General features: G+C 32.9%; 1 protein-coding gene across 1 annotated transcript in view; it reads right to left on the bottom strand.

The window, feature by feature from the left end:
• NCAM2 (neural cell adhesion molecule 2) overlaps nt 1–16,711 on the bottom strand; it is a 256,638-nt gene that overhangs the window by 74,209 nt on the left and 165,718 nt on the right. Inside the window, exons 10-11 of the mRNA XM_062575312.1 lie at nt 14,354–14,504; nt 495–682 (exon numbers count right to left, since the gene is read on the bottom strand). Of these exons, the coding sequence (XP_062431296.1) occupies nt 495–682; nt 14,354–14,504 (339 nt within the window). The remainder of the gene's footprint in view (nt 1–494; nt 683–14,353; nt 14,505–16,711) is intronic.

Below are 16,711 nucleotides of genomic sequence, written 5' to 3'. Positions count from 1 at the left end.
TTGTTCTCAAGCATAGCTTTTAGATGAGAGAGGGAAATTTAATTCTAGTTTTTCCAGTGCCTCTGTAAGAAACGTTTCACAATCAAACCTAAATGCAGTTTGCTATTGCTTTATTATTCTGTCTTGACCTTGATTGAAGACAGAGAAGTCTTTTGGTACAGACCAAGCACCTACTAGACATTCACTTTATTTTTTAGTATCAACTTGATGGATTATTTTTACATTTATTTGTATACTTATTTATTTGTAAGCAACATGAGTTACATTAGTGTTCACTGCAGATGGAAAACAGAAGGCAAGACATGTAAATAAGGTTTATTTTCTAAATGACCACAGGAAATGTGGAGGTGAATCAGTTCATATATTTTTTAAAGAGCTTTACTTATTAACTTGTACATCTTATCTTTCAATGGACTATGTATTATGTGCAATAGCAACAAACTGAGAAAGAAATTTATTAATGTCACCATGTTGATTTCCATTTTAAGCCTTACCTCTAAAATCAGCTTTCTTCCTGCACTATAAGTCTTCAGATGTGTTGTATTTTTTGCAGGTAAAACTAATTTTCCTCTTCTCCATTGAATTGAGGCAGATGGATTAGCTAGCACTTCACAGCTTATATTGATGGGATTACCTTCCCAAGAATAATACATGGTTTGATTTGACACAAATGTTGGAGCATCTGGAAAAAGAAAGTAATACACATAATATGCTAACTGTTTTAGTGAAACAGGCTACAAACCTCTATTCAGATATCACTGTTCTCAGAGAAATCTGAATTGACTGTTGCATCTATTTACTAGGGACTATGACAACATCACTACTCAACCCTGAGTTTTTTGAGCCTTTATTTTGGTAGCTTTCTTCTCTGCTAATGTTGTTTCAGCTGAAGTTCTCAGGAAAAGAATACATGTACTGCTAACATTATACTACTACACTACAATGCACCTCCAATTACTGATCCAATTACCACCCAATTACTGATCTAACAGTATCTTCCTTTGCCATGGAGAAATTACTGTTGTTCCCTGAATGTTTGTAGACATCTAAGAGCTTCACCCACCTCCTCTGTGAACTATCTAATACTTCATGAAATCTTTCTGAAGAGAGATGTTCAGCTGAGTCAATAAACATAGAACAAAATTTTTAAAGGAAAAGTAAAAAAATGTCTAAAAATATTGCAATGTATTCTGCCTACTTGAGATAAAATATTGTGAATATTAGCATACTTAGTATTTAGGATAATCATGGCAGTACCTTATGGAATCATCGAGCTACAGACAAGCAAAAAGATACTGTACCTTCCTTCCAAATCTGCCTTTAAATGGCTAAGTTAAACATTTATCCTATACACAAAGAAAATTGCTGAGTTGCAATGTAATTATGAGCTTCAGATCACAAGACCTTTTTCTTCTATTTATAGTTTCCATGGATAGCAGAAACAGTTTCATGTGATTCAGAAAATCAGAGGGAGCTCCTCTTTCCCTGCACTTCTGTCTTGGGCAAATTTCTTTTGCGTATCTAAGATCTACTTGGAATCAATTTCAAATTTTAATCCTACTCTTCTTATATTTTAAGAGCATTAAGAAAATATTTTTTGCCATTACTGAAAGTCAAGTAAACGCTCCAGCAATTTAATTCTGAGAGAAAGAGAATGATCAAAGATAGCTGATACCATGGTTATCTCTTTTTAATATTTAAAATATACATTTATATAGTTGTACTTTGATAAACAGCTCCAAAATGCTTCTGGATGTGTGCCTTAATATTTTATTTTAATCTTCTCACAATTAGTTTAACTTTAGGTAAGAAAATTAGTTGTAGGTCTATCAGAGAAAAGAACAGAGCACATGTAACTGAATACTAAAATTTAGCTTTAGGAGATGTTTAAAATCGACTTCTTGTTTTTTAAGTGCATGTTTGCAACCTTTCTGTGTTTCCCATTGTGAAAAACCATAATCCTTTTTTGGAATTATGCTGCTGCTGCTGCTTTAACTATAAAGGACTGTCATTAGTAGGCGTTTAAAGCACAGATCAAGGGTGGTACATTGCTCATCAGCATTTTTTTAGAAATTTTCAGCTTTTATTTTTGTAAGGAAGCAGCTGATTTCATCCACCTAAGTGAAATATGTCTTCCTATGATCATATTTAGCATATATAGGTGCTCATCTTCCTTTTCAAAATCTTAACAATCAGTAACCCTACTGCTCTTTAATTCCTATATACATTTTAAAAAAACATATTTTCTCATTAAATATGTTTATGTAAAGGATGGACTACTGGATAGTCTTCAGGATACGACACATCACATTAGTGAAGCTCTACAGAGAAGATAACAAACTTTGCATCTACCTTTTATGATGAAGATGAATTTTCAACTTAAAATACTGAGAGTCAGAGCCATGGCTTTTCCTATGGAAATGAAGTTAGCAGTGGGAGCCACTTGAGATACAACTGCAGGAATTGACTTCTGCCTGGCAGGTGGTTTTTTGCACTGAACATATGTGCAACATATGGATCAGAAATTTCATCACAGTGTGCATGAGAAAAAAAAATGGGTTCTTTCGCAACAGATTTTAGACAAACGTTTTCTCTTTCATAATGCACAATGTCTCAAAATGAGTTCACTCCATAAGTGCACAGTACCATGAATGTGGAAGACACAAACCTGAACTGTTTGTTTGAATCCAAGTAACTTTCCTCCCTAGGTAACATCATGTGGTTTGATGCTTTCTGTTGAAATAAATACACACTTGGGCAATTCCTATCCTATTTAAAAGTCTTAAAAGTGACAAAAAAAGAAGGAGTGTAAACTCTTATACTGTTGGTACAAGCATTCAGTAGAATAAGAACTTTCAGATTAGACAACTATCTCTTCTTAACTGCAGACTCTGGATAGCTATATTATTTGTTTATACTTTAAAAGAGTCACTGAGTCATGGATTGCCATTTATACATGCTTACAGATATTAACAGATAAGCAGTTCTAATGTCACAAATCACAATTAGCTCTAAAAGTTCATTAAAAAAGAACATACCCCTACAACAACATTTCGCAAACAAAAAGCATTCCTTAAAAAAAAAGAAGGAAAGAAAAAGAAAAAAGCTTTACTTTTTCCCTTTCCAAAAGCCTGGGGGAAAAAAAGGCTTTGCAGCAGTTACTCCAGCATTCTAAAGCTCCCACTGATGCTCAGACACAGACAAAAGAAGTCATGCAGGTAACATGGAGAAAATGTCTTTATTTTTACTGTAAAAAATCATTTCCAGAGCTATTTTTATATTTCTTATAAAATTAAAATTCAGTCAAAAGAAAAAAAGATTTATCAGAAGTTTTGTTTCCTTGCAAACTTTCATCTGCAACTGTAGTATATTAGGCTTTGATGGTTACAGAAATCACACTTACCAAACAGAAATGGTGGTATGTGTGCATAACACTACTTAAAAATAGCAACACTTAAAAGCAAAGTTTTGAAAACATAAGGTTGATTTTATATGTCTACAAATTATGACTCCTCCAGAGTTCTAAAAAGCCTGAGAAAAAGATTAATTGCCACAGAATGCTTATCACAAATTTTTATCACACAACTGAATCACAACTGAAAATGAAGTCTAGCAGAAATGGGAAACTGAGCCTTATTATATATATGTTACGTTAATGTATGTTATGGATACTTAAATACAACACATGTATTGCATAATAAGAAAAAAAGTTTCTAGGCAGATAAATGAGAAAGTTTAAACAATAAATAATAAAAATAAAAAAACTTATTTTCTGCTTAGCTTGAATATCTTATAATTGGATTTGCTCCCATGCAGGTCAGGACTAATTCATGTCTAATGTAAAATAATTCAGGGCTATTCATAGATTAACTGTACTTCTTAAACTTTTGTACATCAACTACTACCAAATAAAACAATATACTGGAATTTAAAGTAGATAAATACAAAAGTAGCTGCTGGAATATACTCCATTTTCAATAAATGGAATTTTGTTTACAAATTTAACAAAAACTACACCATGAACCTGAATGGTATTTATTACAGCTGAACCTTATGGCTTACTACAAATAAAGCTACAGAAAAGCAAAAAAGTAATTGTTCATATTAATTACTACAGGTAACAAGAAAGTTCGTAAGCACTATTAGAAGCTCGAATAGTGAAAGATGGAGTGGTATTTTGGGAAGATAAGGCAATTCAGATGGAAAAGACACCTAGAATGAACAAAAAATAAATCACGGAGGTACAAAATTAATCAAAAGGATTCTGTTATAGGAGGATTCTATAAGCAACTACTGCTTTCGAATAGCTTTTTAGAACAGTTAATATTATGGCACCAGCTAAACACAAGCATATTCCCAAGCAGGAAAGAAATGGACAAGTCAGAATATGGCATACAATTGGGAGAAGTGGTTCTGAATAAATTGCATAGGGAGACTGGGGAGAAAAAGCAAACTCTGACCTGAAAACTGATTTGAACATCCCTATTAGATATAATGCCTGAGAGCACTGATGGAAGCACAGACTAATACATCACCTGTCTCATCCAGAGGGTAATTCAATTAAGGATTACAAAGATCCAGCTCTGGTGTGTCTTCAGTTATACACAAAATTGGATATAGCAAATCACTTAATTCAGCACGTGTGTCCAGCCACCTATAATAGCAACCTGATGTACAGAATCAGATTTTCACTTCTTACCCTAAGATCAGAGGTTTTCAAACTGTTGGCTATTTAGTCATCACATAATTATTTTTTCTGGATCACACAGTGAAAGTGTATGTCAGATTGTCAGGTCTGAGATGCCAAGGACATCTCCTGTACCATATCATTGGAAGCCTCTCTCTTTGAGACTTACTATTCACAAAAGGTCCCAATCATTAAGGACTTAAATAAAATGCACCCTCTAACAAATTTAGTACTTTCCTTACTTTCCCTCATGTAAAAGGACCATACATTTTTATAACTTTATTCCACCTAGTTAACAGCCTTCTATTTTTCACTTGTATTTTCTTCCTCATACATGTTTGGCAATAGTTAATATTTTGGAATGAATAGCTTTTCCCTGGAGCTAAAGTACAAGAATGTCCCCAGACTGGTACAGTAACTGTCAAATATTCCTTGTAACAAGAAATGTATTAGAAAGATCTTAACAAATGAGGCAAGGTGATTAGATTTTAATATAAAATCATCCTTATGCAAGACAGAAACTACGGCGCTTCAGGGCTGCTAATTTTTATTATTTTACCTCCAATATCATGATCACATGCCTGCAAGGAAAAACTTGTAAATCTGAATCTTAAGTTTCCAAACAGAAAAGCAAATGAAACTTATCCTATAGTAGGTTTTAAGTTTCCAAAATTATTAGCTAAAACCAGGGGCTGGTTTTTTTTTAGACTTTGACTCTCAATTTTGGAAGTCTGAGATTAGCAATTTTGCAAAGGTGTACGTTTCCTTCACAGTGGGCAACACCCACAGGAACATTTCCTTTTTGCTTTCAGTTCTCTTGTTTCTTATCAAAATGAGTTACAATCAAACACATGATATTCTTCAACAGCGTAATGGGCTAGCTACTGATAATACAGTTTATGCAATAGGAGTAGGAGTCCCCCTCTTATTGACAAACAGTACTGGTCCCAAATACCCTTGACTGTGATATTACTTGTGACACTTAATCATCACATTAATTTCTCCATCGTTTATCTTTAAAAGATGGAGATGTTGTAATATCATAAACACATAAAAATTATATATGAAGGAGATAAAGCAATTTTCCACCAGTCACAATGTATGTTGTTGATGATCTTTAACTTTTACAAACAGCGAGCAATGAAGAAGTACATTGTTCTGGTGTTTGGTGCTGTCAGTCTCATAGGAATTGAAAGTTTGCATTTTTCTTTGAATTCCACATGGCATTAGGGAATAATGCAGTTGGCTTGACCACAATTAAAACCTAGAAATTTTAGTTTTGTAGTAATATCTGTTATGGATGGAGAAACCTGTAAAAAAGAATGTATGTTATTACTGAGATACTGCTCTTACACTTTATGTTGCTGCTGTGTTTTAAGAGTGGTATTGTAATTTCTTCAGCTATTTTGGCTTCATCTAAGTTTAACTTGAATTCATTAGTTTCCTGGTTTACTAGTGCATGATTTCTGAAAATCTGTGATCTTGTGAGCTGCGTTAGTCTCTAACAAGTAGATTAAATACTTCTTAACTTAGCAACTAAGTCATGGCATTGCCTGCAAGTGCCTGGGAATTCTGGTCAATGTTTTCAGTAAGTACACTCTTGAGTTTATGTCAGTACATGAGTCTGACTGTTCAAGAACTTGGAGTGAGAAGTGCAGGAAGTGTCTGCAAGATGGAGAAGAAACACTAATGAAATCACAGATAGGTACAAAAAGCTAAGTATGTCAATGCTGTTACTTAAATGAAACAATCTGCGGATCTCTAAGGGTCATTTTCTGTCAGTAAATCACCAGAAAAACTGGCCATGTGAAGTAGCACAGGTGGAATCCCACTGTAAATTTGTCACATACAGGATACAAGAATTCTGCCAGCTTTTGTAGCAATTTTAGTAGCAATTTTTATCTTTGTAATAAAATGATTGGGTATTTCCAATTACTGAAACAGACCATTTTTGGATGCTTGCAGTTTGCATCAAAATTTCAATTGTTATATGTATTCCGTAATAATCTAGGATGATCAGACTCCTAATATCATAGATTAGATTATATAATTCCCATATAAAAGTCAAGCACAGCAACACCTTTCCCAAACCAGGACCCTAACCCCCTGTCTCATATTCTCAACCTTCTCCTCCTATAATACATTTCACACTTTCAGAACAAAATCCGGCTCTATATCTTTACCTTCCTATTTTCTTACCAGACCTCCTTATCTCCACCACGTCTCCTATCACTCTCTCCCTTCTGTTATCTGCCTTCCATATTCCCAAATCCTAATTGTTGATTCTGTATTGTACATCTCCCCTGAGCAGGGAGTCTCCATCTCAGTATCTGTTCACTTCATTTTTACATACAGTGCAGTCCAGAAAACAAACAAAAAACTTAGAGACTAAAAAGCCAAACACCATCCCTAAAATATTACCCTCTGTATTGAACTCCATGTCCAATATGTTGATTCTGCTAAATCTATACCTCTTGTCCCTCAGACAGTCTGCAAAAACTCACCCTTTATTTCCCTCCTTACTTCTGTCCTGTGCTGCTGAGGCTCAACACCAGCTCAGAGGCACCTGGCCTCACATATCTTTTGGCCTGCAACCAAAGCTGCCTTTCTCTGGCCTGCTAAAATTAATACTGGAGCTCTCTCCTCCAAGTATGTGCCAACCTAAAGACTTTAGGATTCTCTGAGAATAACTGGAGAGGGACTATTTAAAAATACCAACTTCAAGTAATGCAGAATATCCTGCAGTTAAAGAAAGTTAATGAAAAAAATATTCAGGCTACAAATCTCAACTGAAGATATTTTGATCTGTGCAAGATTCAAGATCACACTTCCTATCATAGCACCAAATTATCTTCTTTACAATTTTCAGATGCTTCTAAGATGCTAATATACTTAGTTGCTTCTGCATTGCTGATCTAGCTTAGAGGTATGGAGAGTGACAAAGATTGTATTGTTTATTTTTTCTTTTAATCATAGGTCATCTTTGCATAATATAAATTATACTTTAAATATTACAAAATGACTTGCAAAATTCTGTTGGATTTTAGAAGTATGAAAATCATAGTTTAAAATTTACACTTGAAACATCAATGCAGGCATATAGAGAACCTCATCAAAGGTCAATTTCAGATTATAAGTACAACCATCTTCAATAAAATATGAGAAAATTCTGTCTTGATTTTTTAAAATTACTTAGAGAATAGTGCAAGTGAAAAATTAAGCCAGTAAACCAAAATAGTGAGGCAAAAATATCTATTGACAAAATCACTAAATTATCTGAAGAGAAACAGAATTAAAAAACTATTTTATTCATTTCTGAAAATTATATTCTCTTTTTACAAGAAAAATAGCTAACATGTTAAGTATCTACTGGAATTGATATCAAGCTCATTTTAAGTTCAACAAAAATATGTAATATAGACATCTATTAGTCTACTGTCTAAAGTAAAAATTTAGACAGATTTCTAATATAAATATAGCATTCTAACACATCATTGACATCTATAGGACAAAAGTTCTATTGTGGAATTTCTGTCCCAAAGTATCTTAACACCATTTTGTGCTAGGTAGATTTACCATACAGATGAAGAAGTGATAATTTTAGCCACTTTGCAAAATTTTTTGTGGAAGAATCAGAAATAGAAAACAAAGCTGTCTTCCTTTCTTTTTCAGTACAGTGAGTCTTGGTGAAATGTTTTTTGCATAGTGACTTTATGTAATGATCTTCATATTTTGCTCAAAATTCAACATTCTTATCCTTTTAAAGTCAGTGGGTTAGTATACCAAATTTGCTTCTATAGTGCACCAAGTAGTCAAAGAAGGAAAACTGTAAGTCCTAGTAGTTGCAATTCCTGAGCTTCAAAGTCATATTAAAAAAGTCGTGTTGCTAAAGATTTACCTTTTCTGTCTTTGTTTTCTTATTTTCACCTATAACAATTTCATGGGTAAAAATGTAACTAAAACCAATAGGATTTTACTAGAAAAGATGCAGTACCTCCTATATTTCAGCATTTTGCTTGCTTGCTTTTGATGTCATTTTATTTATTTTTTTTTTTAGGCCATATGATAGAGTTTATCTGTGTTGTTTTCTGGCTCTGATAACACCATAACTTAGGTGTGGTAATTGAGGAGTGATGAAATGTTCCTTCTCTGAATTCTTTTCAAAGAAACTGAATCTCTAGTATGAACTCTCTACGTTTCTTACATTTTATGACAGCACGGAGTAGCGAGAACACTATTTGGCATCAAATAGGCTACAATATTTTGTGACATCTTGCACATACTGGCAGTATTTTCACTGATTCAAAGTGTGCTTATCAAAGCAGACCTAATTTGTGGCTCAGTTCAACCTGCTTTAAGTAATTCTGTGTCTTTGCAAAGGTATGAAATGAACTAGCACGAATACGAAGCATCTGCATTAACCGCAGTGGAAAATACCTCACTAATATAAAACAAAATGAGAAAGTCTAAAAGACCAGTCTACTCAGGAAACTACGTTTAATGCTGTTACATGAATGAGGTTGATTTCAAATTGCAGTAGGAAAAGAAATAGGAAAAAAATGTTTCTGACAAGCAATAAAGACAGTAGCATAGTAAATGTGATAAATTTTTCCTTATAAACAAACACGATTTTGCAGATGCTACACTTTATAAAACTTTTTTTCTTAGTAACACTGAAATAATTGGTATTTGTCTGGTAAGGAACACCGTTACAAAATTCACTTTCAGAGGAAAACTCCAGTAGTAGAAAAAGCATCTAATTTTTGGAAGAAGTTTTGAATTATTTAATTGTTTTTCTAGAAAGTAACACTTTCCTAAGAAATCACATTTACTTGGAACTCATGTGCTTGATTTCGCACTGAAAAATGCACCATATTACTGATTGTAATATATTTGTCTATTAAAACCCCTAAATACTAGTCTTTTTGGAGAATGACTAACATAGGCTTTTTTGGACCATTCACGGTGCCAAATAGCTGCCCTATCAGTACGGAAAGTGGGGAATTTTAACTGAAATTGAGTGATGTGAAAACTTGTTATTGCAGCTACGAAAGAACGTAAGCTTCCTGGGTAGTATACAGAGAAAGAGAGACTCCTCCAAAGAAGCAGCTTTCTTGCTGATAACAGGATTACTCTTTGAAGGAACCTGCACTTTCCGTTGGTAATAGCGATCCTTCAGCGAGAGCAGCACCTCACCGTAGGGTGCAAACGTCTGCACACCGTTAATACTGTGAATACCTCCTGATTGTGAAAATGACCTTTTGAACACATTAACAAGAAAACCTTACGGGAGAGGAGAGGTTCACTTTTAAGGGTCGTAGACTGTTGGTTGATCTCTACCAGCTTGCTTACATCCATTCCAACTTCATAATACTATCCCTGCAGCCCTACTGAGAATAATAATATGAGGAAAGATGATCCACTATATCTAACACATCAAAATTATGTTATCTCACTTCCTAATGCTAATAACTGCAGCAAAAATTTGTGGAAGTACAGCCAAGAAATAAATGTGTTCCCTCATCAGAATTTTTTCTACTTTTACTCAGGTCTGTACTGCGTTTCCTTTATATCTCCAGGATGTATTTTCAGCAAAAATGTCTCAGATAAAAAAACCCACGGAAATACCACATACAAATGTAAATACCTATCTGCATAGTAAAACTGTGACTTTGAAAGGCACCTGACAGTATGCAAAAATCCCTTTCTAATTCACTGGAATTTGTACATTTGACTCCCTCAGGCCTTTCTGAAGGCCTCCTCTTACTGTATCTCCTGCTTCAGCTATTTTTTTAATTCATTCTTATCATTTTTTAAAATTAAAAAATAACTCTTCATCTATCTAGCAGAAACATACAGGTAATCACTATAGACACATCTTAATACCTAACACCTAATATAATTTATGCCATCATATTGCCAAACTTTTCAATCGACTCAATTATTATTATTAATAATAATAACAACACATAATAGACTTCATATCTGTAATCAGACTGTACAGATAATGAAATCTATTAACAAATAATATTAATAATGATATCTGCCCTCTATGTCCTTTTGACTTTTCCACACTAAATGCAAGGAAAACTAAATGTAACTAAACACAAAGTGACTTTGCAGGAAGAAATACTTTAAAATGTGTTTGCCTTCCCTAGAGTATATGTCTATCTAGTATTTAATTCAGATAAATGGCAAAAGCAGGGTTAACTGTGCCAGACTAGAATCAAACCTGATAATCTTTTCCTGTCCTGGGGAACTGCTCTTATCAGTAAAAGCAACCCCAACACTGATAAAATACAGAAATTCCGTGCAATCATACTGTCAGTTTAAGTCCTGGCTAGGGATAAGTAACTAAAAGGATGAGACAGTGACACCAGAGACTTCTGTACCTCCAACAGGGCTATTTAAGTGTCCTGCCATTTAAGAATGTAACAGGAATGTGTTCCTGACTACACAACCAACCAAGCACACTGAAAATACATAAAGAAAAAGGCTACAGTTATTAACTTATGGAATGGCATTAGGTGCAGTGATTAGTTTTAACTAGAAGATATGGAACAATATAAACAATTATCCATTATTTATTTATTTTTAAATTTAAATTTGTTACTGCAGCGTATGCCTGAATACAATTAAAAATAAAAACTCTGCTAACATGGCTCATTGGTGATTATGTAAAGAGTCAGCCACACCTGAAAAAATTATTCTCAAAACTAGTTTTGAAAAGAACAAAACAATAATAATTGAAATGGCAATTATAATGCTTTGAAGAGTTTTATGCAATTTAGTAAGTGAACATTTGGAAAAAAATATAAAAAGTATTGAGGATAACATTTTTAATTATAATTAATATGTGGAAGAAATATCCTATGGAAAATAACATGAGAAGAGTCAAATTATTTATTCAATACAGACTTCATAGAATTTCATTAAAATTCCCCACATTTTCCCATTTCTCTATGAGAAAACTTGTATTGAACCTGTATTTTTTGCTGAAAGCCTGTATCGTGAAAATTGCAAAGTGAAACAACTGGAATAAAGGAAAACTATGACATCTGTTACAGAAAGAAAGGTAACTGCAGTTGATAAAATTTCTTTTAGCACTTACAATAACACACCATTGTATATAAACAGTGGTAAGAAGATTCTTTGAAGACTGTTTCATTACAGGAGTTTATGACTGAAACTAGACTAATGGGAGAATGAGACTGGAATGAAGACACTTCCCTCTGAGGATGCTACTTCAAAGGACAGAAGACGCTTTCACCATCTGACAAATGTTTTCTTGTCATAGCAAGACAAATGTACTGTATTTGCTGCTCATATACCAGTGCAACGATATTTCCAACAAAAAAACTGTTCTGACTGGTTAATCAAAACACAAATAGAGACAGGTCTACATTGCATCACAAAAATGTTCCCCTTGCATTATGAAAATGCCACACACATAAAGGATATGGAGAAAATTGTAATTGTGTTATGTAATTCTTGTTCTAGAAAAATGAATTTGGCTTAATTCTCAGTTGCAGTTGATAAGATATTCTCAGATACAGTTTTCAAAGTTGATAATTTCTGTTTGATAAATATCATAATTTTATTCTAGATCAAAGAAAAGTCTTGTGTTACACATTAAAAATCATTATCACAACATATGATGATATCTCTGATGATACCACAATGTTTATATATTCTTTTAAAAATTATGCTTTTTTGGAAGATTTCTGAACTGTAAAGAAAAGTTTGTTGCATCAAAAAAATATGGATACCTAAGCATAAAACTAGATTTAAACCAATAACCTAATGCATTTTCACATACACAACATTTGATTCTTCCAATATATATTCAAAATTAAATCTGCCATACTCTTCTCACTAAGTCAATAATGAGAATATGTTACTTTTAAATTCATAGGATTTCTCCAAAACTTCTACCCTGGAAGATATTTTAGACTATATTAATGTACTGTATCAATCCAGAGATTTTGTTATACCCTCTAGTATGAATTCTGCGCAGCGAATGCATTCTTAAGTTTCTGTTCCCCATGTTTCATACAATGTGACGCATCCTATATCTCCCTTCTGAATACAAAAGGTAATAATATTGAATTTTAAAGCACAATGGCTACATAACCTTAACAAAACAATATATTTCATGTCATTCTATGCAGGACAGGATTTAGAATTTTACAGGAATTTTAAAGTAACTTAATTGAACTTGCATTTTTGTCTAGTATAATCATTTTTTTCCTTTATAACCATATAAAATAACTAATTACCAGCGCAGTAGGAAGCCAAGACTCATTAAAGGAATGAATCTTTTAAATGAATATGCTCCCAGAAGAATAATAATATTTTGCAAAGTTTCAAAGTCCTTCACAAGTACATTTATTCAAGAATAGCTATGTTAAAGCTATTAATAAATACTGTGTTTATTTCTTAGTTCTTTGGGACTGGAGAATCTCTCCATCCTTAATATCCATTTACAACTCTGAACATTTCTCATTTTCCTTTCAGATCTATTTCCTAAGTCAAAACGTGCTGTCAGCTGGTGGTCTGCAACCATCATGTATTACGTATCCCTCATCTCCCTGTACTACAGGTCTCATCCAACATCTATTAAGATTTCAGTGCAAAGATACTCCTTGAGTTCAGTGGAGTCTACTTTTTTTTTTTTTTTTTGGTAAGTACCAATGGCATATAAGAAAAATTCATTACGTTATTTTACGGGACTGATTCTTTATTCAGTTTTGGAAAGCCTTTTGGATACTCTCTATTCTGTGTTTTATCCTCCTTCATTCATTTAACCATTCAATCATATACCTTTGATGTAACTCTTCTGTTTCTCCAACTTTTTACCTCATAGATTATTTCCTTACTTCCAGAGTCTCAATTTCAATCAGGCTCACTCAAAATATATTGCAACAATATATAGAACAAAAATATGTAGAAAATCTCTATCAAAGGATAAAATTGATGAAAAACAAAAGAGGATTTTGGGGGTTTCATTTTCTGAAGAGCTTTGCTTCAAGAGTTTGAAGAACAGTTTGTCTGAAGAGACAATTTTGCACTAAATTTTTCTGTGTTTGAAATTTATGTACTCTGATTGACTTCTAAAGCATCAGACTCTTCTCTAAATAAAAAGAATCTCTATTTTTCCTGCAAAAAATCCAAAAGCTCTGAATAAAACAGCCTGTTCCAAAGAGATGCCACAAAGATTTGAACTCCAGAAGGAGTTATAACAAAGACTATAGAGTTGCTGGGGATCAGTGACTCAGAGAACCAGAAAAAATTGATGACTTGATTCAATCTTAGAAGTTCAAACTGAGCTGTTGCTCAAGTTAGTCCTTACCTTACCCCACTGAATACTTTTCACATGCAGTAGTCTCCACTAGTCCAAAGCTTTTGAAGAAGTTATTAAGCTTAGCCTTAAGTGAGTTGGAATATCATCACAGATGTACTGTCCTGATTAAGCACCTGACAAGTGTCTCATCAACTTCAGTAAACCCAGGATTCATCCAGAGCATTTAGTACCACTAACTATAGAAGGACACTCAAATTATGCAAGTTTAAACATGAATGACCAGGAAAACTAACCTTCCATTAAGAATGTACTTTTTTCTTTTAAAACAAATTTAAAAGAGAAAACAAAATATTAGAACTTACATTCAATATCAAGGTACATGCTCTTTTGGTGCCCACCAATTCTACTTGCAGCTTCACAGTCATATCTCCCTGAATCTGACAACTTCACATCTTTAATATGCAGTGACGATTTTCCATGCTGCCCTTTGACTTCTATACGGCCATCTGGGCTCTGTTTACATTGATTCAGGAAAGAGAAAGGTTTTATATATATATATATGTATCTATATTATGTTTTATATTTTAAAAACCATAGATAATTATGACTGAAAGCATCTCCTCACATATGGTGTAGTTACTACTGGCAGATAAGCAATTTCTAAATTTGTCAACTAAATTTTAAAAAGTATATTAAAACAGATATTCTAATTCTAGGCACTACAATCAAAAGAATAAGTACATGCTTAAAGGAACACTGTCAAGGTAAACCACAAAATTTACCCATTTAAGACTAGCATAGTTAACCACATACTGAAAGCCTGCTTATGATTGCACTCATTTTGCTAAAATGCAGGCATTAATAAAAATGCATGTATAAAGTCATAACATTTTAGATTACTGTTAGCACCCAATCTCTCTCTTGTCCTTAAAAATGTAATTATGAAACTAAATCAAAATAGTGCTCAAAACAATCGTCAAAACACAAATCTAGTCATAGATTTCTTATTTTCATTATTCACATTCTCTTGTGAAAAGCTCACACCTGAAAACAAGGTCTAGAAATGCAATTGGAATTGCTGGATTTCATTTATATGTCATTCCAAAGAAACAGGCAGGGCTGAAAACTGAATGTTGTCTTCTGCTTTTCTAGAAAATCAATTGTATGTTTATCAATTTGATAAAAAATGTTTTCAATACATTGTTTCCCTCCAGCCCCCAAATGATTTGACTTCTAAGAGCATAGAAGAGTAAGGAAAATTAAAACAAACAAACAAACAAAAGAAAACTGAACACATTGCTTGACACTTTAACTTCCATGTAATTGCATACCTGAGGGAGAAAACAGGTAAGTTCTAATTCCGGCTCTGCACTTGACTTGCTTTGTAGCTTTGGGAAACTCTCATTACTTCTTTTTGTGTGTGTGTGTGTGAAAAAAAAAAAGCTGATAAAAAATACTGATGTTTACCTACCTTAATATTGAGGAAGGTGGAAAGGGGAGTTAAAACATTAACTAGTTTTTTGAATTTAGATCTGAAAATTAATGTCCAATCCTACAAGTACATACACTCAAGTTTACTGTATTTTATATTTTATATTAAATACTGACCAAATGGTAGCTGATATTTAAATGATTGACTTATAATTCTATACCATTGTTTCTTCACTGAATCCAGGAAAATGCACACAATTAGTATCTCAGAATATTTGATATAAAGCACTGATATAAATCATTCTGTGTATCAAAATTTCTATGCAAAGGAAAGTACCTTGATCCTGCATCAGAACCCAAGCCCCTGAATTTTTTTTTTCTCTGAAAGCCTCACAGTATATATACATAAATTGCAATTCTTAAATCCTAATGCAGGAGTAAATTTTAAAGCTTACAGCTTAGTAAAAACTAATTAAGATCACTTAGTTATCCCTATCTTCCTAATGCTGAAAGTTCTATTTTCATTATACCTTTAAAAAAGAAAGAGAAAAGCTATGAAGTTATTAGTGAGAAAGCCACAATATTAAAGTCATGTTTTTCTGGGAGCTTGAATGTAATGTCTTTAAAATAAAATATAAAATGTTTTTCTAATCTCTACTATATCTATGTTTTACAAACACTTTGTAAGATAGAGTTAATAATTCCATTATTTAACCTACCAGTTAATCACTTCTCTTTTAAAATATCAAATATGCAATATATGGTAAATATGCATTATTCTTAATTAACATGTACATATCTTTCAGGAATGTTATTTCTCATTTTACTTTGACTACATATATTTGCCCAAGAAGTCACATTTAAAATTGTGAGAAGATACATCTTACGCTAAAACAATCTGTGACTATGAGTCACCAATACAGTACTAAACTATGTTAGTGAATCATTAACAGCTGACATCCTAGGGCTCTAAGGTAGTTGAATATAAAGAAAAACGATGGAAGAAATTTACTGTAAATAGCAGTAGACAAGAAGTATTCTAAGAAAAATACTCTCTTTACACTTCTTTCTAGAATATTTCTAGAACATATGAGGAGCCAAACATTTCTTATTTATTTTTTAAATTGTGGTTAGATTTTTAAATAGTGACAAAAGATTTTCTCCTTGCATAATACAGTGTTCTTCTGCAAAATTGTAATGATCTATAGCTGTTACAACACATTTACTGAAGGTCTTTTACCATGATTTTCAGAATTAGATCAGAGATATTTCAGCTAGTTCAATCTTCT

The sequence above is a fragment of the Rhea pennata genome, chromosome 1 (assembly GCF_028389875.1).
Source record: "Rhea pennata isolate bPtePen1 chromosome 1, bPtePen1.pri, whole genome shotgun sequence".
Lineage (NCBI taxonomy): Eukaryota > Metazoa > Chordata > Aves > Rheiformes > Rheidae > Rhea > Rhea pennata.
The sequence above is the reverse complement of the archived record's forward strand: the minus strand, read 5'-3'. Positions and strand labels throughout refer to the sequence as shown.